This window comes from Siphateles boraxobius, unplaced genomic scaffold (genome assembly GCF_051911475.1).
Source record: "Siphateles boraxobius isolate OS27281-9 unplaced genomic scaffold, OSU_SipBor_1 50, whole genome shotgun sequence".
In the NCBI taxonomy this organism is placed as follows: Eukaryota; Metazoa; Chordata; class Actinopteri; order Cypriniformes; family Leuciscidae; genus Siphateles; species Siphateles boraxobius.
This window is the reverse complement of record NW_027509142.1, coordinates 2,497,144-2,524,874: the sequence shown is the minus strand read 5'-3', so window position 1 is coordinate 2,524,874 and position 27,731 is coordinate 2,497,144. Positions and strand designations below refer to the sequence as shown.

Sequence of the window (27,731 nt, the reverse complement as noted above, 5' to 3'; positions counted from 1 at the left end):
TGTTTTCATATGTTTGAGATAAAAAGGTACGTTGCATTCATCATTCACTTTTGATATAAAAAAATCCACACATTCATAAATCTCAATATAATCAAATAGTCTTTCAGTCATTTTATGTAGCCTGCATTTGTCCCATGCATCTATGCAGCACATGTGTATAGTATGTAATGCCTAGCATTGGTGTCAGTTCTTGTTCTGCGTCTGAGCTAAATGTATCCCAATCGCATTCAGGCACAACGAAAATTATAAAAATGTCCCACATTATCAGATAGCACATCTTTCTTCTTTTTCCACACTGATGATGAAGTTATTGTTTGTTGACTGCAAAGATGTGACTCATAGAATGCTGTGCCTCATGTTCATTCGCAGGCCAATTTGCCATCAAAGCTGGACAGAGCGATAGCAAAGGCTTGAACTGCACACATTGGGTAATTATAGTCCAGAGTGAACATATCATCTGCCACCCTTCCAAACTGCATCACAATGTAGCTATCTGAAAAAGAGAGCATTTACAGTTAGTTTAGGGTTTTTACATTCATTGTTACAATTCCAAAACCAACACAATTCCAGCATAATATAGAATTATCAACTCAAGATATGATAAAAATGTTCAATTTGTGACAATTTGTCCTATTGAAAAGTTGTAACATTTGTCCAGTTGTAGAGGTAAAGGACATTGACAGGAATGGCAATATCAGCAGTCTCACTCACTGTCTTTGCTGTGGACGATTTGGAAGTTCTTGACAGAGGCCTGTGTGACCCGTCCAGAGAAGTTGAGGACATAGGAAGCCGTGTCGTCGTTCCAAACTGGAGTTTTGTTGTGGAGTTCAATCAGGTTGTCCATCTGTCTGTTCTGGTAGCGCACGAGTATATTGTCGTTGTCCTTTAGGTAAAATAACAAAATTGTTGTGCATGAACGAATTGGTCATTGTAGACTGAAAACAGTGAAAAGACCGTGTCATCTATGAACCTCTTTGGTTCTTGCAGAAGCTCAAACGTGCTGCGTAACACGAGAATTAACCTCACTGGTTCTTGCACATCAAGCAAATATGCTTGAGCTTCGATTTGCCACAGCTGATGTGTGAGTTGATGAATGTTTATTTGTGAATAAAAACCTAGTTTGACCAATTAGCAGTAAACCAATAGGTAATCAGTCTTACTTTCTAATTCTAATTATACCAAACTACAATTTTATGTAACTGACTTCAAAAAGTCAGGGGCAGTCTTGAAGAAAAAAATTAGATGACACACTTTTAAGACTTAAAGCACATTTTTCCAATGTGAATGAGCCTTTATTGTGAATTTAGTTGCTTGCCTTTGTTGTAAGATGTCAGAGTCAGATATAGCAGCAACTGAACTCACTGTTCGTGGACGTATCGGCACTCGCTCGTTGTCGTCATCCATGCCTGGGATGATCACAGTCATTTTTCTGGGCCCTTTAAACCCCAACACATTTGTCTCCTGGACAAAAACACCAGTTTCCACTTTAAAACTTCTAAAAGATTATCCAACCTCCAGGTTGACTGTTGAGGAACTGAAGTGAGCACTCACGTAAATGATAGCCGCTAGCTCTTGCCGGGCGTTCGACATGTCCCTGAGGGCACGGTCAGGGTTGAGACCGTTGTCAAACACTGTAAATTTGGTACCCATGAGATTGGACCTAAAAAGAACAGAAACCACATAACAAAAAAAAAGTGAGTAACTCAGCAATCATACTTATTTTGCGTACATTTTCTCTCAGACATGTTACCTCAGCTTTCCGATAAAATTATCTCCTCCCCGTGACAGGTCAGTGGCATCTATGGATATCAAATAATTTGACGTCGCACTCTTTTTTCTTTTTCGACCAGCCAATAGGAAGACCTGCAGGGCAGAGTGAAATGGCAGTTAGTAAGTCATCAATAGAGCTTTTCACACTGTTTTAAAATAAGTATCTTCTGCTCACCAAGGCTGCATTTATTTTATATATATAAAAAAAAGAGTAAAGCCGCGTTTCCACCGCAATTACCAGGAACTATTTGTCCCAGGAACTTTTTTCATAGGAACTTTTTTTGCCCCAGACCGGTTGCTTACTGCGTTTACACCGCGGACTAAAGTACCGGGAAGATTAGTCTGGTGACGTTGAACTGCGTGCGACTGCTCCTCCCAGTCTGCGAGTTTGTTTTGAGTTTTGAGTGCGTTTTGCTCTGGTCGTATTTTTTTTGTAAACTCCATATTAATTTCCAGACAACTCTTTACTGCACGAAGCCAGGAAGCGCGATTTTTAAAAATGACGGCTAAAATAAAATGCTGCGTGGAGTCAACGAATCAAATGTGACGCGAGCTCAACCAATCAGCATGTTCAGCGCACAAGTCCCACCCCGAAAGTTCCTGAACGCTGAAAAAGTACTACCTCGCCAGCAGGGACTTTCTGGGGGGGAAATTTTTACCCGGAACTTCATTTAGACCCTGGTTCCTGCGGTGTAAACACACCGAGTACCACCCCAAAGTTCCTAGTTCCTGGGGAAAGTTCCTGCGGTGGAAACGCGGCTTTATATTGTTAAATATTATGACAATTTGAAGGTGCTCAAAGCGATGTCACGTGTTTTTTAAGCCAAAACATTTTTTGTCGCATACAACAAACATCTCCTCACTATCCGCTAGCTGCCTGTCCCCTGAACACACTGTAAAAAAACACGGTCTCTGCAGACACCCCAGGCTCCACAAACGGCAACAAAAACAAACTGGACGTACCCGCACCACGAAACATAACAAACTGTTCCAGCCAATAACCGATAAGAAGGGTTTGGGGGTGCGGTTTGGGGGGTCAGTGCGCGGATGAGGAGGAGGGATGGTCTAGCTAGCCTTCGTTTTGTTTGACAATACTTTAAACGTCAACAAGAAGTGATGTCAACCGACATCGCTTAGAGCACCTTTAATATAACTTTTCTATTGTAATAAATTTTAAAATGTAATTTATTCCAGTGATCAAAGCTGAACTTTCTGCATCATTTCTCCTGTCTTCAGTGTCACATGATCCTTCAGAAATCACTCTAATATGCGGATTTGATGCTCAAAAAACATGAATTATTATGATCAATTTTGAAAACAGTTGTGTAATTTTTTTCAGGATTCTTTGATGAATAGAAAGTTCAAAAGAACAGCATTTATTAGAAATAGAATCATTTGTAAGATTATAAATGTCTTTACTGTAACTTTTGATCAATTTAATTCATCCTTGATGAATAAAAGTATTGATTTCTTTTATTTCTTTCCCCCAAAAAAATAAAATATAAATTTTTACTGACCCCAAACTTTTGATTTGAACGGTAGTATTTAATGTTACAAAAGCTTTCTATTTCAAATAAATGCGGATCTTTTGAACTTTCTATTCATCAAATAAAATGTAAATAACTGTTCCCTTTCGTCCTGGGAACTCCGACGTGTCGTCGGGGGAGTTCCCTGACGAATTGGGATCACGCTAGGGAGACCAATTGCCTTCGAGTGAATTAAAACGAGCAAATGAAAATTGGCATGCAAGATTTGCATTCCGCGACCCGCCTACCAGCGCGGGTATAAAAGGCGGAAGTAAACATTGCGCAATGCTTTTAGCTTCGGAGCCGACCGATTGTGTCCTCTCTGAGTGAGTGAGCTTTAAGATTGTATTTTTCTTACGGCTACGAGTCTGCTGTTTCGGGAGGGGATCTCTCTGTGTTGGTGAGATGGCGTTTCAGCGACCGCGCGGTTTCCTGTCTGCCGGCTGCGTCTATATGCTGTTGATTCAAAAGCTGTTTTCACAGCTGGTAAACGGTTGAGTGCGCACAGCGGGCTTGCAGTTTCCCCGCTATGTTGCCGCGTTGGGTCCCTGTGTGCTTCAGCACGATAGAGAGAGTACTTTCTTCCTGAAAGAGCAACACGAGTGAAGATCGCGTCCTTTTCAGGATGACGTTTCACTCGTGTGTTTCTGGATGCGATCGTTTCCTGTCCTTATTTGACGGCCACGTTCATTGTTTCACATGCCTAATCAGTGTGTGAGACTACGTTCGTGGGTGGTTCATGTTCTCTCACGAGTGCATGACCACGTCGGCACGTTGTTCGCCTTGCCTGAAGGCTTGAGCGCCCAGCGTGCCGTGTGTCATCGAAGCGATGGCCACGTTCACTATCTTGCATGCCTGGTTGACGGCCACGATCACGGTTTCACATGCCTAATCAGTGTGTTGAGACTGCGTTCGTGGGTGGTTCATGTTCTCTCAGGAGTGCATGACCACGTCGGCACGTTGTTCGTCTCCCCTTTCCCGTAAAGGTTGAGCCGCTCAGCGTGCCGTGTGCCGTTGAGGTTTTCGGATGAGAATCTGGTCCTTCTCATGAGGGACCAAGCATTTCATTCGGGGCCCCAGGGAGGACAGATGTCGATCGCTACATCGGAGAGAGGGCTGTTATACTCTGAAATGATGCTGAGTTCCTACTATAATGGTGTGTTCTCATGCTGAAGATTCAGACTTAACAGCCACACTTTCCTGGGCTGTTCTAAAGTGCCTGGATGTGTGTGAAGAATTTTGGCAGCATGCAAGCATTTTTGGTGCCAATATGGCAAGCCAAACATGCCTAAATCTGCAGAAGTTTTTCCTCTCTCACTACCACTGCACGTGCGTAGTTCTAACTCGGGGTTGAGCTGTGCTTAGTGACTGACCGTGATTAGTCACAGCGCTGGCCCTCGGTTAGACGATGTCCACACTGGTGGTCCAGAAGCGCCTCAAAACCAGCCCGCTCAGAGTTTGTTTCCCCCAGCGCAGGGAAGCAACCCTGAGATGAGCGACCCAGAGTGTGTGACAATCTGCTCTCTGGGAGTGCATGTCATCACCACTCCTTCCCCCGGGGGAGGGCCGGGTGGAGAATTTTCTTTTCTGTTCCGCCGCTGTATCAGCGGTACCCAAAGTTTGAGCAGTCCACTTCCTCTGAGTCGTTCTCGGGCCCCAGCGCTCAGATGGCAGTGAGGGCTACGGCCTTGTCACTCTCGTCTCTCGCTGGGTGAGGGGAAACCAGGACTCGATGCCCCCGGGCCTCGTCCATCGTTCCCCTCACGGTCGAGACTGGCAGTATAATAAGACCAGTTTCCTCCGTCCGAGAGGGTCAGAATGGCAGTGCGTGCCGCCCCCGAGCTGCACCACTCCCGTTCCCCTCTCCCCAGCTTGCAGATAGCAGTGACGCAGCCTCGGCTGCGTCGCTCCGGTCTGCAGCTGGGCCCGGAGGCGCAGAGACCAGCATACGAGGAGTCAGGGCCTCGTTCCTCGTCTCTCCCCCTCCCCTCGCCACCGGGCAGTCCGCAGCAGAACGCCCACGAGCCTTCTCTGCCGTCTGCCCCTCGGTGGAAGCAGGTTGGTGTCAGGCGCACCCAGACCCCCGCTCTCGGTCGCTACAACGCCACCAGAGCCGGGTCCCTGTCTTCCACCTCGCTGCCCCGCCGCGGGTACGCCGGTGGTTCGGGTGGGTTCATTGCGACGCTATCTGGAAGCCTGGCTAGAGCGCTTCCGGGTCTGTCCCGATGGCTCATCCGCACCGTCCGGTTCGGCTATGCAATTTAGTTTGCACGCCGGCCTCCCAGGTTCAGGGGCGTCCACTTTACCCGTGTGCGGTCGGTGGACGCCCCTGTCTTGAGGAAAGAGATCGATGTCCTGCTGGCGAAGGACGCGATCGAGCCGGTCCCTCCTGCCGAGATGAGGTCTGGGTTTTACAGCCCTTACTTCATTGTACCCAAGAAAGGCGGTGGGTTACGGCTAATCCTGGACCTGCGTATTTTGAATCGGGCCCTGCACAAACTCCCGTTCAAAATGCTTACGCAGAAGCGCATTTTCGAATGCATCCGTCCCCAGGATTGGTTTGCAGCGATCGACCTGAAGAATGCGTACTTTCACGTCTCGATTCTCCCTCGACACAGACCTTTTCTTCGGTTTGCTTTCGACGGTCGAGCGTATCAGTACAAGGTCCTTCCCTTCGGGCTGGCCCTGTCACCCCGCGTCTTCACGAAAGTCGCGGAGGCGGCCATTGTTCCCATGAGTGAACAAGGCGTTCGCATCCTCAACTACCTCGACGACTGGCTCATTTTAGCTCACTCGCGAGATGTATTGTGCGATCACAGGGACATGGTGCTTCGGCACCTCAGCCGGTTGGGGCTTCAGGTCAACTGGGACAAGAGCAAACTTTGCCCTGTGCAGAGGATCTCTTATCTCAGTATGGAGCTGGACTCGGTCGCCCGGACTGCCCACCTCACAGAGGAACGCGTCCAGTCAGTGCTCACCTGCCTCAGGTCTTTTCGAGGCAGGACAGCGGTTCCACTGAAACAATTTCAGAGGCTCCTGGGGCATATGGCAGCCGCAGTAACGCCGCTCGGCCTGTTACATATGAGACCGCTTCAGCGCTGGCTTCATGATCGAGTCCCGAGGTGGGCGTGGCACAGCGGCACGTTCCGGGTCAAAGTGACCCCGCACTGCCGCCAAACCTTCTCCCCGTGGCCGGATCCTGTGTTTCTACGGGCCGGAGTGCCCTTAGTCCAGGTTTCCAGGCATGCTGTGGTTTTCACAGATACCTCTACCACCGGGTGGGGGGCCACGTACAACGGGCATGCAGTTTCAGGTCTGTGGACGGGGCCTCAACTGCATTGGCATATCAACTACCTAGAGTTGCAAGCAGTACGCTTAGCCTTGCGTCGCCTCAGAGGGGTTCTCAGACACAAGCACGTACTGGTCCGTACGGACAGCACTGCGACCGTTGCGTACATCAACCATCAAGGTGGTCTACGCTCCCGTCGTTTGTCGCGACTTGCCTCCCACCTCCTCCTATGGAGTCAGAAGCATCTGAGGTCGCTTCGTGCCATTCACATTCCAGGGGAGCTCAACCGTGTGGCAGACGAGCTCTCACGGCTGCCTCCCCTGCCAGGAGAGTGGCGACTCCATCCCCAGTCAGTCCAGCTGATTTGGAGTGTCTTCGGAGTCGCACAGGTAGACCTGTTTGCCTCTCCGGACACGACCCATTGCCAGTGGTTTTACTCCCTGTCCGAGGGGACCCTCGGCACGGACGCCCTGGCTCACAGCTGGCCCCGGGACCTGCGCAAGTATGCGTTTCCCCCAGTGAGCCTTCTTGCACAGACTCTGTGCAAGGTCTGGGAGGACGAGGAGCAGGTCCTTCTTGTGGCGCCATATTGGCCCACCAGGACTTGGTTCACCGAACTCATGCTCCTCGCGACAGCCCCTCCCTGGCCGATTCCTTTGAGGAAGGACCTTCTTCCTCAGAGACGGGGCACTCTATGGCACCCGCGTCCAGACCTCTGGAAACTCCATGTCTGGTCCCTGGACGGGACGCGGAGGTTCTAGGTGGTCTACCACAGGCAGTGGTAGACACCATCACTTCCGCTAGAGCCCCCTCTACGTGGCGCCTCTATTCGTTGAAGTGGAACCTGTTCGTCGATTGGTGTTCCTCCCGTCAGGAGGACCCCCGGACTTGCCCGATCGGTGTTGTGCTTTCCTTCCTGCAGGATGGGTTGGAGCGGAGGCTGTCCCCCTACACCCTCAAAGTGTATGTCGCCGCAGTAGCTGCGCATCACGATGCAGTGGAAGGTAAGTCCCTAGGGAAGCACGACCTGGTCATCAGATTCCTTAAGGGTGCCAGGAGGTTAAATCCACCTCGTGTTTCGCACTCTGTACCCTCTTGGGACCTTGCTCTGGTACTTAGAGCTCTTCAAAGTCCTCCCTTTGAGCCTTTGCTGACGGTGAGATAATATCCTGTCCATTAAGACAGCGCTCCTGTTGGCATTGGCCTCTTTCAAGAGGGTCGGGGATATGCAGGCTTTTTCGGTCGACGAATCGTGCCTAGAGTTTGGGCCGGGCCTTTCTCACGTTGTGTGAGACCCCGGCTCGGATATGTGCCCACGGTTCCTACCCCTCCCTTCATGGACCAGGTAGTGAACCTGCAAGCGCTGCCCCAGGAGGAGGCAGACCCAGCCCTGGCTTTTCTCTGTCCCGTCCGTGCCCTGCGGGTTTATATTGACAGAACGCAAAGCTTCAGAACCTCAGATCAGCTCTTTGTCTGTTACGGAGGCCAGCAGAAGGGGAAGGCCGTCTCCAAGCAGAGGTTAGCCCACTGGTTAGTGGATGCTATCATCCGAGCATATGAGTCTCTGGGTGAGCCTTGTCCTCCCAGGTTGCGCGCTCACTCCACTAGAGGTGTTGCCGCTTCCTGGGCTTTGGCTCAAGGCGCCTCACTGACAGACATCTGTAGAGCTGCGGGCTGGGCGACACCTAACACGTTCGCTAGGTTCTATAGCCTTCGTGTGGAACCTGTTTCCTCCCGAGTTCTGGCTACGGCCAGTGGGTCGAGGGAATAGGTTGTGTCGGCTTGCTGGGCCACTCCGCCTCAAACAGCGGATACGCGCGTTCTTTGCTCCGTATGGCGCCCTACGTTGGTGAGCCTCGTGAGTTCCTCCTTCACCCCTCCGGTGCTGGGCGTGGCGGACCGCCCGGCACCAGGTCTGCTACCTCTAGTAAGGAGCTGCTAGTAGATTGGGTGCTCCAGTGGTTTCTATTTGTGACCCATGAGGCCACGTGCAGTTCAGCCGTGTCTTCCCCTTGACGGACTCGTTCGTCGTCCCTGTTGAGTACGCTCCCACTTCCCTTGGATTGGGACTACCTCAGGGACTGCCATATGTTTCACTATTCCTTCGGGCTAGTACATATGTGTATTCCTGGCCTTCCTCAGTCAGGCTGGGGCTTCCGCAGCGTTCCCTCCTCTCTTGAGGGAACGCTTTCCCAGTGTTATCCAATATCCACTGTGCGGGTCTCGCGGAACAGCAGTGTGTTTCCCGTGCTAGCTCCCGCAACTTATTTCAAGAAACTGCTGCAGGGTAGCTTTGCCGGGCGCTGGAAGGGGCCAGCACCATGGCGTTTTATTAGGGATCCCAATTCGTCAGGGAACTCCCCCGAAGACACGTCGGAGTTCCCAGGACGAAAGGGAACGTCTCGGTTACGTATGTAACCCTCGTTCCCTGAGTACAGGGAACGGAGACGTGTCGTCCCTTCGCCATGTTGCTGTACCTTCGCGGAGGACTGGACACCGTTCGGCTCCTCAGCGAAAAGCATTGCGCAATGTTTACTTCCGCCTTTTATACCCGCGCTGGTAGGCGGGTCGCGGAATGCAAATCTTGCATGCCAATTTTCATTGGCTCGTTTTAATTCACTCGAAGGCAATTGGTCTCCCTAGCGTGATCCCAATTCGTCAGGGAACTCCCCTGACGACACGTCTCCGTTCCCTGTACTCAGGGAACGAGGGTTACATACGTAACCGAGACGTTTTCAACATTTATAATAATGAAAGGTTTCTTGAGCACCAAATCCTCATATTCAGAAGGATCATGTGACACTGAAGACTGGAGTAATGATGCTGAAAATTCAGCTTTGATCACAGGAATAAATTACACTTTACTATATACTCACATAGAAAACAGCTGTTTTAAATTGTAATAATATTTCACTATATATATATATATATATATATATATATATATATTTATTTATTTATTTTATTTTTTTTTATCTTACCTATCCAAAACCGTTGACTGGTACGTGCAATTCTAGAGTCTTTATGTAATCATACTATCAAGCTACTGACACTGCAAATTTGCAAATAAGGATGTTAACCCAGGATTTAGGGATGAACAGTGTGAAATGTCTGCTTATGAATACCCAGGATTAACTGTTAACCCCACCCCTAATTTGTAATCACATATCCTTAGTAGAGCCATGCATTTCTAAATATTGATACACTATCCTCTAATTCACTACAAAACCTTGTAGAATTGTCAGTAGTTCTGCAAGATTTAGCTAAAAGTGTGAGCGAGTCACCTTCTTCTCGTTGTCTAAATGGAGGTAATAGGTGGGGTAGAAGCCTCTGTCCATCCCGCGCTTATCTCGCGTCAATTTACACTTGATGGTGGTTCCCTGAGGCGCAGACTGAAGAACAAACTCCTCGAGGTCATCAAACTCAATCTCCGGAGATGGAGGCCTCTCCTCCTCCTGTCACAAGAGAGATTTTAAAACTGTTCAGATCTTTGCCTCAAGATGACATCAATTTTTAGGAGTTTTACCTTTTTACTTTTCTTTCCTTTGCCTTTCTTCTTTTTGGGCACTTCTGTATTATCATCACTTTCATCAGATTTAGCAGCGTCTGAAATGAGAAGCATTTATAAGCAGCTTAACGGAATGAACGTTGTCTTTAAGTTGTTATCTTTATAATAAAGAAATGTGTATTTATAGGGGCAGTATGAACATTTAAGTGTAGTTTGCAAAAAAATAAACAAAAGTTCACCTTGTGGGGAAGCACACGTGGTTATCTTTTGTCCAAAAAATGTTGCAAACAAACAGTTTATATAGAATTCTTTCACTTACTCTTTTTCTTGTTATTCTTCTCTTTGTCCTTATTACTCTTGTCTTTTTTCTTGTCTTTGTCTTTGTCTCCAGCTTGAAACATGGAGGTGGAGTTGGCAGTGGATTTCTTTTTGCTCTTGCTGGGTTTAGTGTCAGGCTCACTCTCATCGCTGTCGGACTTAATGGCTGGAGCAGATGCTTAAGTTCCAGTCAGCAAATTTGACAATTACTCTCTTTAATAATAATAATCTAAAAACTATATGGTCCCACTATGTACAAGCATGCATTTTTTTTTAAAATGTATAATGATTTCATTATACACTCCAAGAAATGTCCAAGTCATATTTGATTCCAACATAAAATGTATATTTAAATTATATATTGCATAAAAAAATTAAGTCAAAACTTGTAGATATATATGCATTTTAACATATTTTTCGGAACTATTTAAAAAAAAAGATATTTTTCATTACATTTTTCACTCACTGTATTAAATCACAATAAAAAATTTTTTAAAATTATGTTTTTATTAATTTAAATAATACCTCTTTGTTTTATTTTACAGAAAAAGGAATTCGTAATTGTACTGAAAATATTGTAGCAATACAAACAAGCACAATGGTCCCTTAAAAATGCTTCATATTTTTTGCTAATTATTTGATTTTGATTTTAAGGTGAAATATGACCCAGACATTCTTTGTGAGATATGACCCAGAACAGCTTTGTGAGATAGTTGCTTTTAGCAACACAATGATTAATGCACAGTGTTTTAAGAAAAGTGAAATTACCTTTCTTTTTTGCGATAAAATCTGGTTTATCTCCGTTTATCTGAAACATAGAAGCTGGCTCCTTTTTTGCCTTAGATGTCTTTCCTTTGCTCTCTGATTCACCTTTATTCACTGCAGAGATAATATATTGTGGAAAAAAATTAAATAACTCAGTATTATTATCTCGCATGCAACAAAACCTATGAGTTGGTGCATAAGTCATTGAAGCCAATGTAGAGTTCGTTCACAGGGTATTTAAGTGACAAGTTAGGACCAGTTCCCAGAATTCCCCTGGGGTTATTAAGGTGTGCCAGCTTCAGATAATGAGCACAGCTTCTAATTGAAGAACAGTTCCTTTCAATATGGAAATGGTGTGGTTAATGGCTCAATAGGCTCCATCACAACAACCAGAGACCCAGCTAATAAAAAATATTCTAAGAACATTTTGCTAACATTCCTTTTGTTTTCTTGGTTACGGAAACATTCCAATTTGCAAACATAATGCTAACGTTTCTTTTGAATGTTCTTTAACATTCTGAAACAAGTAACAACATAAAAAAAATAGATGAATGTCCAACTAATCGTTTTCAGAAAAAAACCTTCCATGAATGATATATAAATAACGTTTTTGTGCTAGCGTTTCAAGAATATTATTAAAGACCAGATAACTTTGAAGAAACATTCTATTAACGTTACTGGAAGAACGTTTGTTCATAACTTTGAGAGAACCTCTCCAGGATGTTAGCCAAAGTTCTGAGAACGTTAAAACAGCGATAGCTCAGTATCAGAGAGCCATTAGTTCCAATGTCCCTGCTCTTTTTTTTCTATCAAAAAACATTGTTCAACTTTTGAAACATGCTTCAAGGTTTCTGCAGCATCATACATTCAACTTGAAGCTTTTAATAGGAGCCCCAGAGGAGTATCTGTGTATGTTTTCAATCATCTAGGTCACTGCAGATTGTCTGGTAAAACGTATTACTTAGCAGCTGGACTTTATTTTTTTTTTATTTGTCTAAGTCGTTTCTCCACTTATCCGAGTGGCTTGATCAGACACCCCCCGAGGAGCTCACCATCTGTCTTTTAACAACAGGGAAAATGAGGCCAAGCAAACGAATCCCTAAAACCATAAGTAAAAAACAAGAGTTAAATTCACTTGAAAGTCCCCACTTCAGCTCATAGACAAACCGGAGTGGTGATCTTTTAGACAGCTCTGCCGTATTGTTCTGGCTAATCTTCTTAGCTCACGAGATCTAGCGCTAATCCTCTTCCTGAGCAGCAAACCCCCATGCATGTGTACATAACCACATTAAGAGTAACACACACTGAAGCCATTGTGTAAGTTTCCTCTGATTCGATACCTGAAGTGTTTTGCTCTGAGGGGGATATAAACCTAAACATCTCAAACTGTTTTTAAGGGCCCAAAAATACACTCTATATGGAAAACACACTCAACCGCCCAACAAAGTGCAAAGTTCAAAGTGACACTTATAATAACATAAATGCCACTTGGCTGTTGAAACTAATGGATCAAAGCTCAAAATGAACCTTGGCCTCGCTCATTAGCATGCATTCAAGTGTGAATACGCTCTACTGACCTTTGGCCTTTAATTTCTTTTCTTTGGTGCCAGCAGGGGAGCTTTCTTTGGTGGATTTCTTCTTTGTCTTCTTCTGTGAGGTCTCCTCTTCATCATCCCCATCATCTTCATCAGCAGAATCTAATCAAAATGACGGTTAGAAACATCAATTTTGATGAACAAATCATATAAATTGTGCCAGCAGGGTTTGGTTGGTTATCATGGCAAGCAACACAGTGGCAGAATGAGGAGCTAAATATTAAGACAGGGAGCATCAGATCAACAGCAAAAATTAATAAAGACATTTGTAGATAATTTTAAGCAAAATTGTTGAAAGCCCATACATAAAATTACTTATACTGTGACATAATTGCTTAATACTTTTGACCAATAGGTGGCGCTGACAATTAAACACAAAGTTTGGTGTCAATATGTTAAATCTTTCCCAAGATACAGACTTAGATAGAGTTTGGCATTATGCCATCAAATTAGTTGATTGAGTTTACGAAAACGGACATAAAATCCATAACTTTTTGCAAACATAGCCTGGAGATGATCTAACTCTAATTTGGTGAAAATCAGGCAAAGGAGGAGTTCGAAAAAGTAGATTTTTAAAGAAAATCAAAATGACAAACAGAAAGTTTGGCTGACTATGGCTAAATTGGTATCCATGACTTCGGACTTGAAATGCCATGGGTTAGCGGAATTTGCATGGTGCAACTATGTAGATATGCAGATATGTTTCTTCGCTGAGGAGTCGAGACTGAACTCAGGCGTTACCAGCGGTACAGCGGAAGTGGTAGGAAGAAGTAACTACATACGTAACCGAGACGTTCCCTTTCGTTGTCACTACGAGTTCAGTCGTGACGACGAATGGGGTTCCAGTCTAATCACGCCACCTTCACAGCTGTCTTCCAATGCCGTGCGGAAGTCTGAGATCCCTGTCGTGAAACTGGCACGGACGAAGGACTCCTACTTATCACAGGAATACCATAGTACACTGGGAAGCATATCTCAATCTCAGAGGAAATTTGCAAATAATGCCAACCCAGAGGGGGCTGGGTCTTACAGAATACACATATGACTCAGAGGGGGATGCATATGGGAAACACTGGGGTGTCCAGCCGCAGGTGGAATATTTCAACCCCAGGGGTGGCAAGGTGGCTTGCCAAGGGAAAGACACATGCTCAGAGAAGCTTACAGTGGAAATACACATGTGGGGGTAGCCCAGAGGGGGGACCATGCACACAGAAATGGACCTAGCCAACGCACGGACAATAGACACTGGCGTCGACGTCAACAGTGTTGGAGAAACTCAGGGCTTGCGGGGAAGCTCACCTGAGGGAATATCCACGTATCCAGTCCGTGGAGTGGAATGGCGAGCAAGCGAAGACACCTGAGTGGGTCCTAGTACTGGCTGGTTAAAGCGAGTACATGAGAGGACACTGGGTCCACTCCGAGATTGTAGAATCTGGCGAATGTGTAGGGTGTCGCCCAACCTGCAGCACTGCAGATGTCTGTTAGCGAGGCACCATGCGCTAGAGCCCAAGAGGAAACCACACTCCGGTGGAGAGGGCTGTCACATCAAGGGGGCATGATCGACCTTGCTGCTGGTAAGCCAAGCAATGGTGTCCACATCCCGTGAGACAACCTATGCTTGGAGAAGCCTTTCCCTTCAGCTTCCCACCATAACAGACAAAGAGCTGGTCTGAGGTCCTGAAACACTGCGTCCTGTCTACGTAGGCATGAAGAGCGCGTACTGGACAGAGCAGTGCCAAGGCTGGGTCTACCTCCTCCGAGGGTAGCGCTTGCAGGTTCACCACCTGGGTGGGAACCTTGGACACATATCCAGGCCGGGGTCTCAGGATCACGTGAGAGTGAGCGGGCCTGAATTCCAGGCACGCTTCGTCAATGGAAAAGCGCGCAGGTCCCCTACCCTCTTGAAGGAGGCCAATGCAACCAGGAGCGCTGTCTTAATTGACAGGAACTTAAGCTTGACTGATTGAAGAGGCTCAAGGGGAGCACTCTGCAGGGCAGTTAGAACCACTGAAAGGTCCCAAGAGGGAACGAGAGGAGGGCGAGGATGATTTTCTCCTCGCTCCTCTCAGGAAACTGACGATCAGGTCGTGCCTTCCCACGGACTTACCTTCAACTGCATCATGATGTGCGGCGATAGCGACAACATCTACTTTCAGGGTGGAGGGAGACAGCCTTCACTCCAATCCATCTTGCAGTTAGGAAAGCACGACACTGATTGAGCATCTCCAGGGGTATTGGTATTGGGGTACCAATATGACCTGATCCTTGTCCTCCCTGATTTCACACAGGATTTGTGCAAGACGGCTCACTGGGGGAAATGCATACTTGAGGGGCCCCGCAGCCAGCTGTGCGCCAGTACGTCCACGCTGAGCGCGCCCTCGGCAGGGAGTAAAACAGGGCGCAATGGGTCGAGTCGTGGGAGGCAAACAGATCTACCTGTGCGTCCCCAAACTGGTCCCAAACCAACTGAACCGACTGGGGATGGAGTCGCCATTCTCCAGGGAGGGGCTGAAGCCGTGGGAGCTCGTAAGCTGTACAGTTCAGGGCTCCAGGAATAATAATGACTCAAAGCGACCTCAGATGCTTCTGACTCCATAAGAGAAGGTGGCGGGCGAGTTACAACATATGGCGGTACAAAGACAAAGACAAAGACATATGGAGACATACGCTACTGACGCGGTATTGTCTGAGTGGACTAGTACGTGTTGACCTTTGAGCAACGCAAAAGCGGTGCAGAACAAGGCGTACTACCAGCAACTCGAGGCAATAGACATGCTAAGGGCGCTAGGTCCTGTCCAGGAGCTCACGGCAGCGTGTCCATTGCGCATGGCGCCTCAGCCCATGGTGGAGGCATGTGTTGAGACAACAACATGCCCGGAAGCTCGTTCCAGGGGCACTTGCCCATAGAAAACTGAGGTTCGACCACGGGGTGAAGGTCTGATGGCAGGTCGGAGTAGCTGGTATTCAGAGCGTGCCGTGTTGCCATGCCCACCTCGGGACTCGGTTGCGAAGCCAAAGCTGAAGCGGTCACATATGAGCAATCCGAGTGGCGATGTTGTGGCTGCGGATGCCATATGCCCCAGGAGCCTCTGAAATAACTTCAGTGGAACAGCACTCTTACGCTTGATTGTCTCAGGCAAGTCAGCAGTGACTGCGCATGCGCACGCTCGTAAGCTGGGCAGACATGGCAACCGAGTCTATTTCCATATCGAGAAAAGAGATCCTCTGCACGGGGCAGACTTTGCTCTTCTCCCAGTTGACCCGAAGGCCCAGACGACCTAGGTGCCAGAGCACTAGGTCCCTGTGTTCGCAAACCTGGTCTTGAGAGTGAGCTAGTATCCGCTAGTATCGTTGAGATAGTTCAGGATGCGAACCCCGTGTTCCCATGGAGGAACAAGGGCTGCCTCGACAACCTTCGTGAAGGGGCCAGCCCGAATGGGAGAAAGGCGTACTGATATGCACGCTACTTTACAGCAAACCGCAGGAATGGTATGAGTCAAAGGAGAACGAAGACATAAAGGTAGGCGTCCTGCAGGTCGATCGCTGCAAACCAATCCTGTGGCCGCACACATTCGAAAATGCATTTGGCCAGGAGCTTCTTGAACGGCAGCGTGTAAAGGGGGCGCAGGTCCAGGATTGGCCGTAACCCACCAGATTTCTCCGGGACAATGAAGTAGGGGCTGTAAAACCCGGAACTCATTTAGGCTGGAGGGACAGTTTCGATCGCACCCTTTGCCCAGTAGGGTAGCAAACTCTGCTACACCCTCAGTGGTGCAGCGAAGTGGAATGACCGGCTCCGACGTGGATGGCATAGCTGCCCGGTGTGGGGGCATGGTCATAACCGCACCCTGACAGAGGAGGCCAGGGAAGGACCAGCGTTCCACGAGGGGCCTGCTCTGCCAGGGGCCTGGCGACAGAGGAGGATGAGAGTGGTGCGGCCCGGGGGCGGCAGACACTGTCATCTGAGAACTCTGTGACAGAGGCGGATGAGAGTGGTGAGGCCCACGGGGCAGTGTGTGTTCTGTGTGCTCAGAGACGGGAGAGTCAGTTTCTTTCTGAAAATAAGGATGCTCCCCCGGCCCTCCACCAGGGAAAGGAGTGGCCCTGCTACCAGCTCCTGGAAAGAACTGAGTCCCATCTCTGAGCAGCCCGTCTCAGTAGCGCTGCTTAGCCCAGTGTTTAGCGGGGGGCGGGGCTGGAGAGGGCTGTGGCGCCCTCCTGCGGCTTCCAGAGCCAGACCGGGTGAACGGGCAGGGTGGGAGCCGCAGGAGGGTGCCCTCGGCGATGGGCAGATTGAGGGATCTGAGCCAACAGCGGGGCTTTTTTTTAGAGCGGGCCGTCGGGGCAGAATATGCCTCAGTCTGCTCATGGGCGATTGAGAACTGTTGGGCAAAACCCTCAACCGCACCGCCGAAGAGACCGACCTGGGATATGGGGGTGTCGAGCAGACGAGTCCTCCCGACATCATGCACATATAGCTATAAAAGCTACTAATTATAATTTTACGTCAAATACACATGCCGAGTTTTGTAACTAGACGCCAATGCGCTCGTAAAATATAGCATTTTACGACATAAATGGCAGATGCCCAAAATGGCAGACATGGAAAAAAATTCTAAATTATCATGACGGAAAATGATGTCAATCAAATCGTCTTGAGACAAGGAATTGGAGGGAAAAAATAATTTAGCTTCTTATGAGCCCTTAAGGTTCAAAAGTTATTAGCATAAACGTGAGTGCAACTCACAGTTGGTGGCGCTAGAGGGATTGAGTTACAGACTCCAAAATTGCTGTGGTTAATGTTAAGACTGTGTACCAAATTTCATATCTTTTTACCATACAGTTCAATGGGATGCCATAGACTCAAGAGCAGAAGAAGAAGACAATGACTAAGGGATACAATAGTTGCCTAAACCCCTACGGTGCTTGGCTCCTAATAATAATAATAAGGCAAAATAAGGCAACTCCCATTAATGAGAATGCCAACATTATAAGCATCATCCAGTGCCATTTACCAGCTTTCACCTACCTCCCCATCATCAACCTGTCATGTAGTGATCCAGTCTATTTACATGATCCAATCTATTCCCAAAGCACAACAATAGTCCTGTTTGGCATTTTTTAAATACACTTATGGTAAGCCTGGGGAAGGTTGATTGACTGAAACGCTGCTAATTCAATTTTATAATAATGCAATTTTGAGTAGTGACCTGGATTTACTTCTATCGACTTTAATCCGACCCACCTACGAATGATTTGTGTGTGAGTCACTATTATTTCTATTAAATATTATGTTTAAAATAAATAATATGCCACTTCATTCCCTGCCAACGGCGCGTAGGACAAGTTTCCTATAGGACAAGTGGTTTAGATAATGGATGGATGAATGGATGGATAGATGGATGGATGGATGGATGGATGGATGGATGGATGGATGGTAATTCATGATTAATGATTATCTATCTTCACTAATAGATGGATTAAAAATCACTTATACCTTTCTTCTTCTTAGGAGTACTCTTGGTCTTCTTTTTTGTGTTCTTCTCTGTTATGTCTTCTTTGTCCTTCTCGGTTTTCTTTTTCTTTACTGCTTTGCTCTCTGCTGAGAAGTGAAAATAAGTTGTTTTAGCAACCATATATCATTCCACTAGTACACAATGACAGTGCTCCCAAAAAAGTGTTCTCAAAATATCTGAATGTCATTTAATAATCAACTTGCCCCTATAACGATAATTTCCTGTTTAGTTTTTTTGTTCCTTGTCACTGGCTACAATTACATGTAACCGAATAATCCATTAGAAATCGGAATGACGGCCCGATTGAGCTCGATCCGAACGAATTTCGATCAGATTGAAAGGGGTTGTTTATTCCTTTTCTAATCCGATCGAGAGAACATGTGTTACGTGTGGGTTGTTGTTGTGGCTTGTATATCACGTGATCCCTTGTTTGTCATGTGATACTGCCATGTGTCTTGACTTTTGTTTGTTGTTGCTCAGTGTCCACAGGTGCTCCTCGTCCATGTTTATTAGTCTCCCCAGGTGTTTCTCATTAACCACGCCCCCTTGTTATCTTGTTTAGCTTGTTTGTCTGTGTATTTAAACCCCTGTGTTTCAGTTGTTGGCTGTCGGTTGTTGTTTGACGTGTGTTGTTCCCAGTTTCCTTGTTCCGTGTCCCGTGTCCCGTGTGCCTTATTCTGAGTTTACCCTCGATATTCTGTATATTGCGATTGGATTCACTCTCCGCTTCATCCTTGCTGCAACGCAGCAACATGTAAACACTTGATCGGATTGAAAACCGAAACTGAAAGGACTGCGCATGTGCAGTGACGTTGAAATAGCGTAATGACGTAAGACACAAAGGACGAGCTGTTCTTCCTGATGAATAAAGTGTCATATAAATGAGTGTCCCGTCATTCTAAAATTCTCCTTTCACTCAGCGTCTGTGAAGTGGAGCAGAACAATGCCCAACTAGTCCTCGTTTCGGATATTTATCCACAGATGATTGCAGGCGCGGGGAGGGACGTTTTTACTGCGTGATAAATATAAGCAGCACTGCACCATCGGTTCATATGCTCATTGTCTCCAAATTATGACCAGAAATGGATAAATATTAAGTCATAAAATAAATGAAGAACAAATGTAGGAGAATAAATATTATGCGCAAACAGGAGGAAACTGTATATCCGTGCTGTGTGCGCATGTCAAAAAATCAATTCCGATTTGAAGCTTGTGACATACTGTAAACGCGCACATCAACCCGATCACGTTTAGCGTTCATGTTGACACTACATTTGGATTCATCAATCGGAATGAATTCAGTCCATTTGGAACAAAGGTTGTGCATGTAAACGTTGTCACAAGTTCTCGTTTTTTTTTTTGCCATTGTTTCTGATTGAGTTACGCACCTGTTCCTTGTTCTGTTGATTAGCTTTCCTTGTGTAAATAAGTAACACATTCTCATCCTTTGGCGTCATATAGGTGACGCCATATGACATTTCGTCGAAATCTTACGCACATGGCATCCTTTACCGTCAATATAACACGCACTGTTATGGGTAGGTTTAGGTCTGGGGTAGGGTACGGTTATGACGCCTTCTGTAACCAATCAGATCAACGTCTTCTGATCTGCGTCTCATATTCACGCTAAACGATGCCATGTGTGTTGGATTTAGACGAGCGTCACCTGTATGACGCCTTGGGTTCTGCGTCTCATATTGATGCTAAAGGATGCCATGTGCGTAAGATTTCAACGAAATGTACAAAGCGTCACATGTATGACGCCAAAGGATGAGAACGGGCTGAAATAAGCCCTCAGTTCTCTCTGTTCTGGGTTCAGTGTTGTCAACGTCATTGTTAGTGTATAATGCAAGTTAAAGCAGTTCTCTGTAAAGTCTCTTTGTGTTAATTTATTCAACGTCACGCATCTTGATTCTCTTCTGGTGGGTTATACTACACAGCGTTATGAGATATCCCTAAGCTCTTCTTTTTTTTTATAGATATATGATGTCAGTTCTCCTGGAGTACAAGCAGGTGTTCTAGCAGAGTAACCAAAGATGCCACTCTTAGTAGAAGAGGTTAAACTGTATGTGTATATAGAGCCTTAAAGGGTTCTGTCAGGCTCTCATATACAACCCTTATTCACAGCAGCACCATCTTTGATTTCTAAATGAAAGGGAGGCTGAGAGGAATAGACATATATCTCTTCAATGGGTTGTACTGTTATTTAATGTGTCTTGGATCATTCTGCTTATAAAACACTGCAAAAATATCTTTCTGAGAAATTTCAGTAGACAAAGAAAAAAAAAACAGACAATGAGCTGTTGAAAATTATAAGTGATCTAGAGCTTTATACAGCTTTTTTACAGCAGATGCCATTGAAAACACGGTAAGTCTATCCCTTACAGCCTCGCTTTCATACCCGTCATGGCGCTGCTCTGAATTAGGTCTATATAACCTTTTAAAGCATTCCACCAGGGGATCATTTTATGGATTTAGTTTTAATTAATTAATTTTGATTTAATTCATTTTTATTTCTATTAAAATCTTATCAATCAAACAGCTCATAAACACACTTTATCATTAGAAAATTTTAAATAAATGTTAAACATTAAAATGTATTATGCAATAATTTACAACTTTTCACCTTATATAGAACATTTGTGGTATAATGCGTTCTTTAAAATCAAAACCCTAGGGTTCTATTTAGAACCCCACTGAAGAGTGTGGAGTATCACATTCACTCCATGTTCCACTTATATCCATAATAAAGTCAATCATTTTAAAACTGACAAACCTATTTTTGTGGAATGTATTGATTAAAAAAAAAATGCTTTTTTTGTAATATTATTGAAATGATATGCACACATTTTTGTATTTTAAGGTTGTTGTTTTTTTCGGTAGCCACGGTACAGTATGTCTCTCAGAAAATAAGCTTGAACATGTGACGATTCAATGTCAATGTAACCATTGTTTGGTGATTATTTTATTTCCCAAGGAGCATCTAAATCATTTAAATCCAGTAACAAGTCACAACAGTTGCAAAGTACAGGTTTGTACTGTATGTCTGAGCGAAATGTGTAATGAATCAGACTGACTTTTTGAAGGTGTATTCTCCTCCTCGCCTGACAACTCTTCAGTCTTTTTGGCTTTGCTCTTTTTCGGTTTGTCTTCGGCTCCATTGGCCTTTCCAGAATCTGCCTCCGGCTTCTTCTTTTTTGTCTTCTACATGGCTGTTAATAAGGACAATGAATCACATTTACATTAAGTTTTTCTTTTACATGCTTGTACGTTTCTGTGCACAGCAGTGTAAATGTAAGCAATAGTTTTAAACTTACCCATTGCCAAACGTCAATGAAAGCAAGCAAAATGATGCACATACTTTAGAAATGTACATTACTTAAAGTCACTATGAAATCATACATCTTTAAATTCATGTTCCCTTATAATCTTTAATCAAAATAACTTCCCCTCCTTCTTGCCCCTCTCTTCTCTTCTTTTATGGTGTGTTTACTGGCATGACCAACCTAAAATCCACCAATTGCAAGTAACAACCATACAATCAATTTCCTATCGACAAAATCCCAACCTACATTTTGTTTGTTAGAGAACTCAGATATATGTCATAATAGAAGAAAAGACCCAACTTCCAATTCATGTCGTCTTACACAAAGACATGAGTCTTACATTAAACACGTAATCTTTGTAGTGTGATAATCATGTCTACACCTTTCTTAAGGACAAACAAATCAATCAACATTTTCTGTACATTCAAACATTGGTCAAACAAAGGAGGTTAAATCTGTTTAACTGGTGTGGCACATTGGTTTAAGACGTGACCTCTTATGTACAGAATGCTGCAGGAGGAGAAAGTCTAATTCTTACACAATGTAGGCCGGACGTCACAGCCTGCTTCCGTACTGCACGGAGTGGGGAGCACATAATCTGATTAGTTCCAATCTTATATGAGTATTTATAGACCTCTCTTTAACAAAGAGCAAAGACAGTGGGATCCTTGATTTCTGCCGGCATGGGGATATTATTCATACATTATGGAAAATCCCTCCGAAGACAGTTAGCCACAATAGATTCAGTTTTGTATGTAAGTGAGGTTCTGTTTGACAGAAACATTCAAACACATCTGCTTGGTTGGCTGAGAAATATTGATTGGTTAATTTTTAATAACTCTTTGGGGTCAGCGAGTTTCGGTGCCATCACGCACCAGTGGCCTCGGTCAACCCCTCTCTGACATGTTCTCGCTCCTTTTCTCCTCCCTTTCTGTTTAAAAATGTAACAGGATACTCAGGAAAAAGGAAACACATGTATAAAATATTTCCTGTTTTTGAAAAACAAACATTTAAAAATATTAAACATGGAAAACCTGTTCTACAGCCTGTTCTGTATTATTTCCAATGCCAAAAATATTTCAGAGAAAGGGTAACACTTTGTATTAGGTGTCATAAAATAATAATTGTTAGGTCCAATGTACTTATTGTGTTGATGTTGAATTTCAAAACACTTGTAAGGCTATTGAGGTGGGATTCGGGTAAGGTTAGGGACAGGTTTGGTGGTATGGGTTGGTTTAAGGGTGGGTTAAGGTGTAAGGGAAGGTCAACAGTGTAATCAAACATGTAATTACAGAAATTAATTACAGCTGTAATTGCATGCAGGTATTTTAAAAATATAAGTACAATGGAAATACATCAAATAATTAATTTAAGTAAGGCATAATTTACATCCAGTCGGTTGTTAACTCAGAATAAACCCCTGTCAGGGTGATCAGGACCCCGAAGCAGAGGGGTCTTGCATAATCCTAAAGGGGGTTTATTCTGAGATAACAACCGGCTGAATGTACATTATCCCGGTTATTACGCAGCTACTTGCCACATAAGTAAATAATTAGACATGAAATATTCATCTGAGACAAAATATTTTAATAGCTCTTTAAACGTAAAGCTTCTGCTGAGAAAGGAGTTGCTACCGCAGCAAGTTCAAACTAGACGGACATTTAAGGGATACGGTACAGTCATACCCCTTATTACACACAATTTCACCACATACATAATTATGGGATAAGAGATATTGATTTGAGATGAAACTCTTTTAAAATCGTACCTGTTTGTTATCTTATAATCCAACAGTGTACAAAACAATATTTGCAAAATGGCAGTAGCTGCTTTTGTATGAAACTATAGAGAGCGAGGCCACGATACTGGATGGCATAATATTTTTTAGTTTTAATATTTTAATAGCACAACAAACGCTAAACTTCCACTAGGAAAAAAACGTTCCTAGCAAACCTACAGTGGTGCTGACTTCAGTAATGAGCCTGTGTTATCTGTTTACAGCGCTTGTTATCAGGGAACAAATACCGCTGGATGGCACGATTGACCAATCAGAATCAAGAATTCCATAGAGCCGTGTAATACATGTTAGTAGATTATAGTTAAAGACACATAAATTAAAGTGGGACCAAAAAAAAATTTCTAGAAACATTTTGGCATTAAAAGGTAATTTTAAATTAAATTGATTATTCAATTCTTAACAATTTGATCTATTACTTTACTTTTAGCCTAACATTTTAACCAATATACAGATACTAGGAGCCATCTAGAACAAAGACAAGAGCACACTGAATCAATTTTCCTGATAATATTATGAAAGTCAATGTGGTTAGCATTGCTTTCCTCTTCTAAAGACTTTCTAAATCTTGCCAATAGGAAGACACAATCAATCAGATGATCAAAGAGTCACTTTGGTCAATCAAGATATTACACAGTTTCCAGACTACGAAATATACCTAACCTAAAGTCAAAAAGGCTCCCTTGGCTTACGTAATCAAGAACCTCTTTTTATTTGCCATTTTATCCAAAAAGAAAAAGATAAATCTCAAAACAGCCCTTAAGAAAACCTTTAACAGAATCCAATAACAGATTCAGCAAATTCATTGACAAATTAAAATACAAAATTACGTTTACTATAGGAAAAGATTATAGATTATTAGAATGGATGACTAATGAATGACAATCTTAGATAATTTGGACCTGTAAACAGGATCAAGGCAGAATGATTGTGGCACTGTCATCTTGAGATTAAAAAGGCTCTTGAAAAGTATGAAAATCACAAATAGTACATATTATGTCCAGCAAAAGAACATTGACACATGTATGCTGACAGAAAGCACTAACTAATCAATCAAACAGACTTGTATTAACAAATGTAGGCTTGTTTAGCGGCTTCTAGTACATTTTCTTAGTATTGGTTCCAATACTGCTTAAAACATCCAGAATCTTAATACATTGAAATTTAAGACATCGTTAACTGCATTTAGCAACTAGAAGCTCTTTTCGGCTAAAAGACACCACAGTTAAGATGTACCTTCTCTGCAGACATGGTTATTGAGATGACATCGGTTCAAGTGTAAAAGTCCAGGCAAAAGAGCAGATGAAGCTGTCATGTGTGTTTATATGAGTGTGTGGTGAGGGCATCAGTGTGGCTGATTATGAAAGCTAGTTTAGTCCAGAGAAGTTGATAATAGGATTCAGTGCAAAGCCCATCTGCCTCAGGAGCAACCAAAACAACACAAGAGGAACGTACCATCTACTGAACACTACTACAGAATTAACGCTCTTCGTTACACACTAGATTATCAGCAGAACCATTTAAAGTCCCCATGTAGTCAATAATTGTATCACTTAAAACTCATCTTTGATCCCCAAAATGACAAACGTTTTTAAACGTTTTGTCCTTGAAAAAAATCCCTCATGCCTTAAAATAGCTTGAATGTAATTCTACACCCTTGCCTCATTTAGTATATGTGGTTATATGCAAATTAGCCCCGCCTCCACTCACTCACACCAGCTCAGAGATCCACTTGTTGACGAACACACGTTGATCTGATTGGTTACAAGGTAGTTTGTGGCATTAGAAACACCTGCGATTTCAAACTGCGTTTTTGAGACTGTTTTTGGTTCACTGCAGTTTTAAGGAGAAAATAATCAGTAATGGTGTTGACTTATGAATTTGCACATGGTTTGTCATAAAGCATATTAAAAACACCACATAGATATATAAACAACATTAAAAGCTTAATTTGCACCAAATGGGGATTTTAAGAGAAAAAGTAATGTTGTCGTCGTATCAATATAGCATCACTATTATATTTTTATTAATATTTGGAATTAGTTTTAATTTTTACATTTTCTCTTTTAATTTTTATTTTAGTTAAAGTATTAGTAATTTTTTTTGTCATTTTCAAACCTGTCAGTTTAGTTTGTATTAATTTTTATTTCGGTTTTAGTTTTAGATATTATTGTCCAATATACTGATATATATGTTTTCTTTCACAGCATTCACTTAAGACATAACTATGACAAAACATGACTATGATTACGTTTACGAGGACACTGGCCAAGACAGTCTTTTTGACATCATTTTGGGTCCCACTTTATATTAAGTGGCTTTAAGTACTATGTACTTACATCGAAAAATAAGTACAATATACTTATGGTGTTCATGTTGTATTGTAAAACACTTGTGCTGCTATTGAGGTGTGATACGGGTAAGGTTAGGGTCAGGTGTGTGTGATACGGGTAAGGTTAGGGTCAGGTGTGTGTGGTATTGGTCGGTTTAAGGGTAGGTTAAGGTGTAAGGGAAGGGTCAACTGTGTAATTACAAATGTAATTACATAAATTAATTACAGCTGTAATTACATGCAGATATTTTCAAAATATAAGTACAATGTAAAAACATGTATGTACACAATAAGTCCATTGTATCAAATTATTAATTTCAATGTAAGTACATAGTACCTAAAGCCACAATATAAAGTGGGACCTAATTTTGTTTGAATATATCTGTTTTTAGCGCAAGAAGATGTAAAAGAGAGCTCAGTTCAGTATTCACGCTCTGTCTGAAACGTGGGTTTCTGGGTGCGCGCTTCGGAGTAATGAATTTAGTTTCCTTTTACGTCTTTTTGCGCTTGAATACTTAAATTAGCAAGGATTAAACTTTCATGACGATGCTGCACTGGCCCGTAAAAAAATGCAGAGAGTTGTTCACGTTTGTTCATGTTCTCACAACACTGCATTTTTAGAATTGATAAAAATGTTATCAGCCAACTGGTGATTGACAATGTTTTATATACTCGTCAACACCAAGTTGTATTAGCCTTTGGCACTTGGCGAGTGTTTATTTTAGTCCCTGGCTATGTTGCTGCTGCTGCAGAGCAAGTATGGACTTGCTACTGCTAATAGATGCACAGACATACAGCTGTGATAAGAGATGCTGCTGCTGCTTAAATAGACATTCATTAAACCTGTAGCAGATCTAGGCAGGTGGAGCTGGGGAGGTGGAGGGTTTCAGAGGAACTCTGATAGCGCTGCAGGTCTAGCTTAAAGCAAACAATAAACCAGACTATTTAAATACTATTTAAATGTTGAGCACAGAATCTAATTGGCTGCAGAATCAGCAGAGGCCAATCAGCTTGTCCCATGTGGTAATGATGTGATTGGTTGCAGATTGCCTGTCAGTCAGCGCCCTCTGGAGTTTCATGACTGAACTAGATATTAATCCTAGTGAAAAACTGAATTAAAAAAGCGTGATGATCGTGTCCTCCAGCATGACTTGAGAATGATCCAAAGAGCATCATGAGCTTCAATGGAAGAACTGAAAACTGCATTTTAATAACTTTTCTTTCTTTTACAATTGTTTTTAATCCTTAAACTTTCAAAGTTTAAATGGAAAAAAAACAAAACAATGTGTTCTCACTCTTTTAGACCCACATTAAAGTATGCTTGCCCTTGAATGTCAATGTGTAGACATAGATTGAAACATGCACAAAACTTACATTAAACACATATATGTGTAACTCACCTGCACTGACCTTTTGGACTCATCATTAGGTAGACTATGAGATAAATCAGCGTTATCAGCAAAACACACACTTATGACATCAATTCTAGTAAAGCAGAAAGCACTACTCACCTGTCCTCCGTCCACACCTCCTTCAAGATGTCTTTCTGCAGAGGCATCAAGTGAAGATCACTGAAGATTAGCAAAACTTCTGAATTCCTCTCAAATAAAATACCCAAAGCTCACTGGATCAGTAATAATCTCAGTATTCCATTTCAGCTAGTAAATATACTTTTTCTATCTAGCCTACTATGCATTTTTTCTCAATCCAATCTTGCTTTCTCTCATTTCCGTGGACTATAAGTTATGACACGCATTGCAGAAATGATGCCTCTGTCTTTTTGCACGTGAAAACATAGAGGTTGGGTTTTACTGGTCGTCTTAAAATGCCAATAAGATTTGAGTGCAGTTTCCCAGCATGCATTTAGCTTTAAAAGAGTGCCATCTGTCATCGGGAGACAAACCACCAATCTACCCATAACAAAACCAGTCAATGGAGGTCTTACCCATCTACCTGCAAATATTTAATTGGATTGCCTTCAGAATAAGTAG

General features: G+C 43.7%; 1 protein-coding gene across 4 annotated transcripts; it reads right to left on the bottom strand.

Moving 5' to 3' along the window:
• Window positions 1-16: 16 nt before the first annotated feature.
• Window positions 17-27,731, bottom strand: tulp1a (TUB like protein 1a). 4 transcript variants are annotated; one of them, XM_077204741.1, is made up of 14 exons: window positions 27,252-27,731; window positions 27,141-27,174; window positions 21,365-21,491; window positions 18,269-18,373; window positions 12,754-12,873; window positions 11,180-11,290; window positions 10,413-10,577; window positions 10,112-10,191; window positions 9,870-10,040; window positions 1,751-1,863; window positions 1,552-1,660; window positions 1,363-1,461; window positions 712-883; window positions 17-493 (listed from the first exon to the last, which is right to left on the bottom strand). In XM_077204741.1, exons 1-14 carry the CDS (start codon window positions 27,296-27,298, stop codon window positions 360-362), a joined length of 1,587 nt encoding a protein of 528 aa, XP_077060856.1. In that variant the 5' UTR covers window positions 27,299-27,731; the 3' UTR covers window positions 17-359. The 4 variants fall into 4 exon arrangements, with proteins under 4 accessions (XP_077060856.1, XP_077060855.1, XP_077060854.1 ...); XM_077204740.1 differs by having other exon boundaries at window positions 10,413-10,589; window positions 18,269-18,370; XM_077204739.1 differs by having other exon boundaries at window positions 10,413-10,589; window positions 27,252-27,730.

Coding starts and splice junctions, on each gene's coding strand:
- tulp1a (XM_077204739.1), bottom strand. CDS start 27,298: ATGCCTCTGCAGAAAGACATCTTGAAGGAGGTGTGGACGGAGGACAG. Junction 27,175..27,251: donor GAGGTGTGGACGGAGGACAG/GTGAGTAGTGCT, acceptor TTTATCTCATAG/TCTACCTAATGATGAGTCCA. Junction 1,864..9,869: donor ATTTAGACAACGAGAAGAAG/GTGACTCGCTCA, acceptor TCTGCCCTGCAG/GTCTTCCTATTGGCTGGTCG.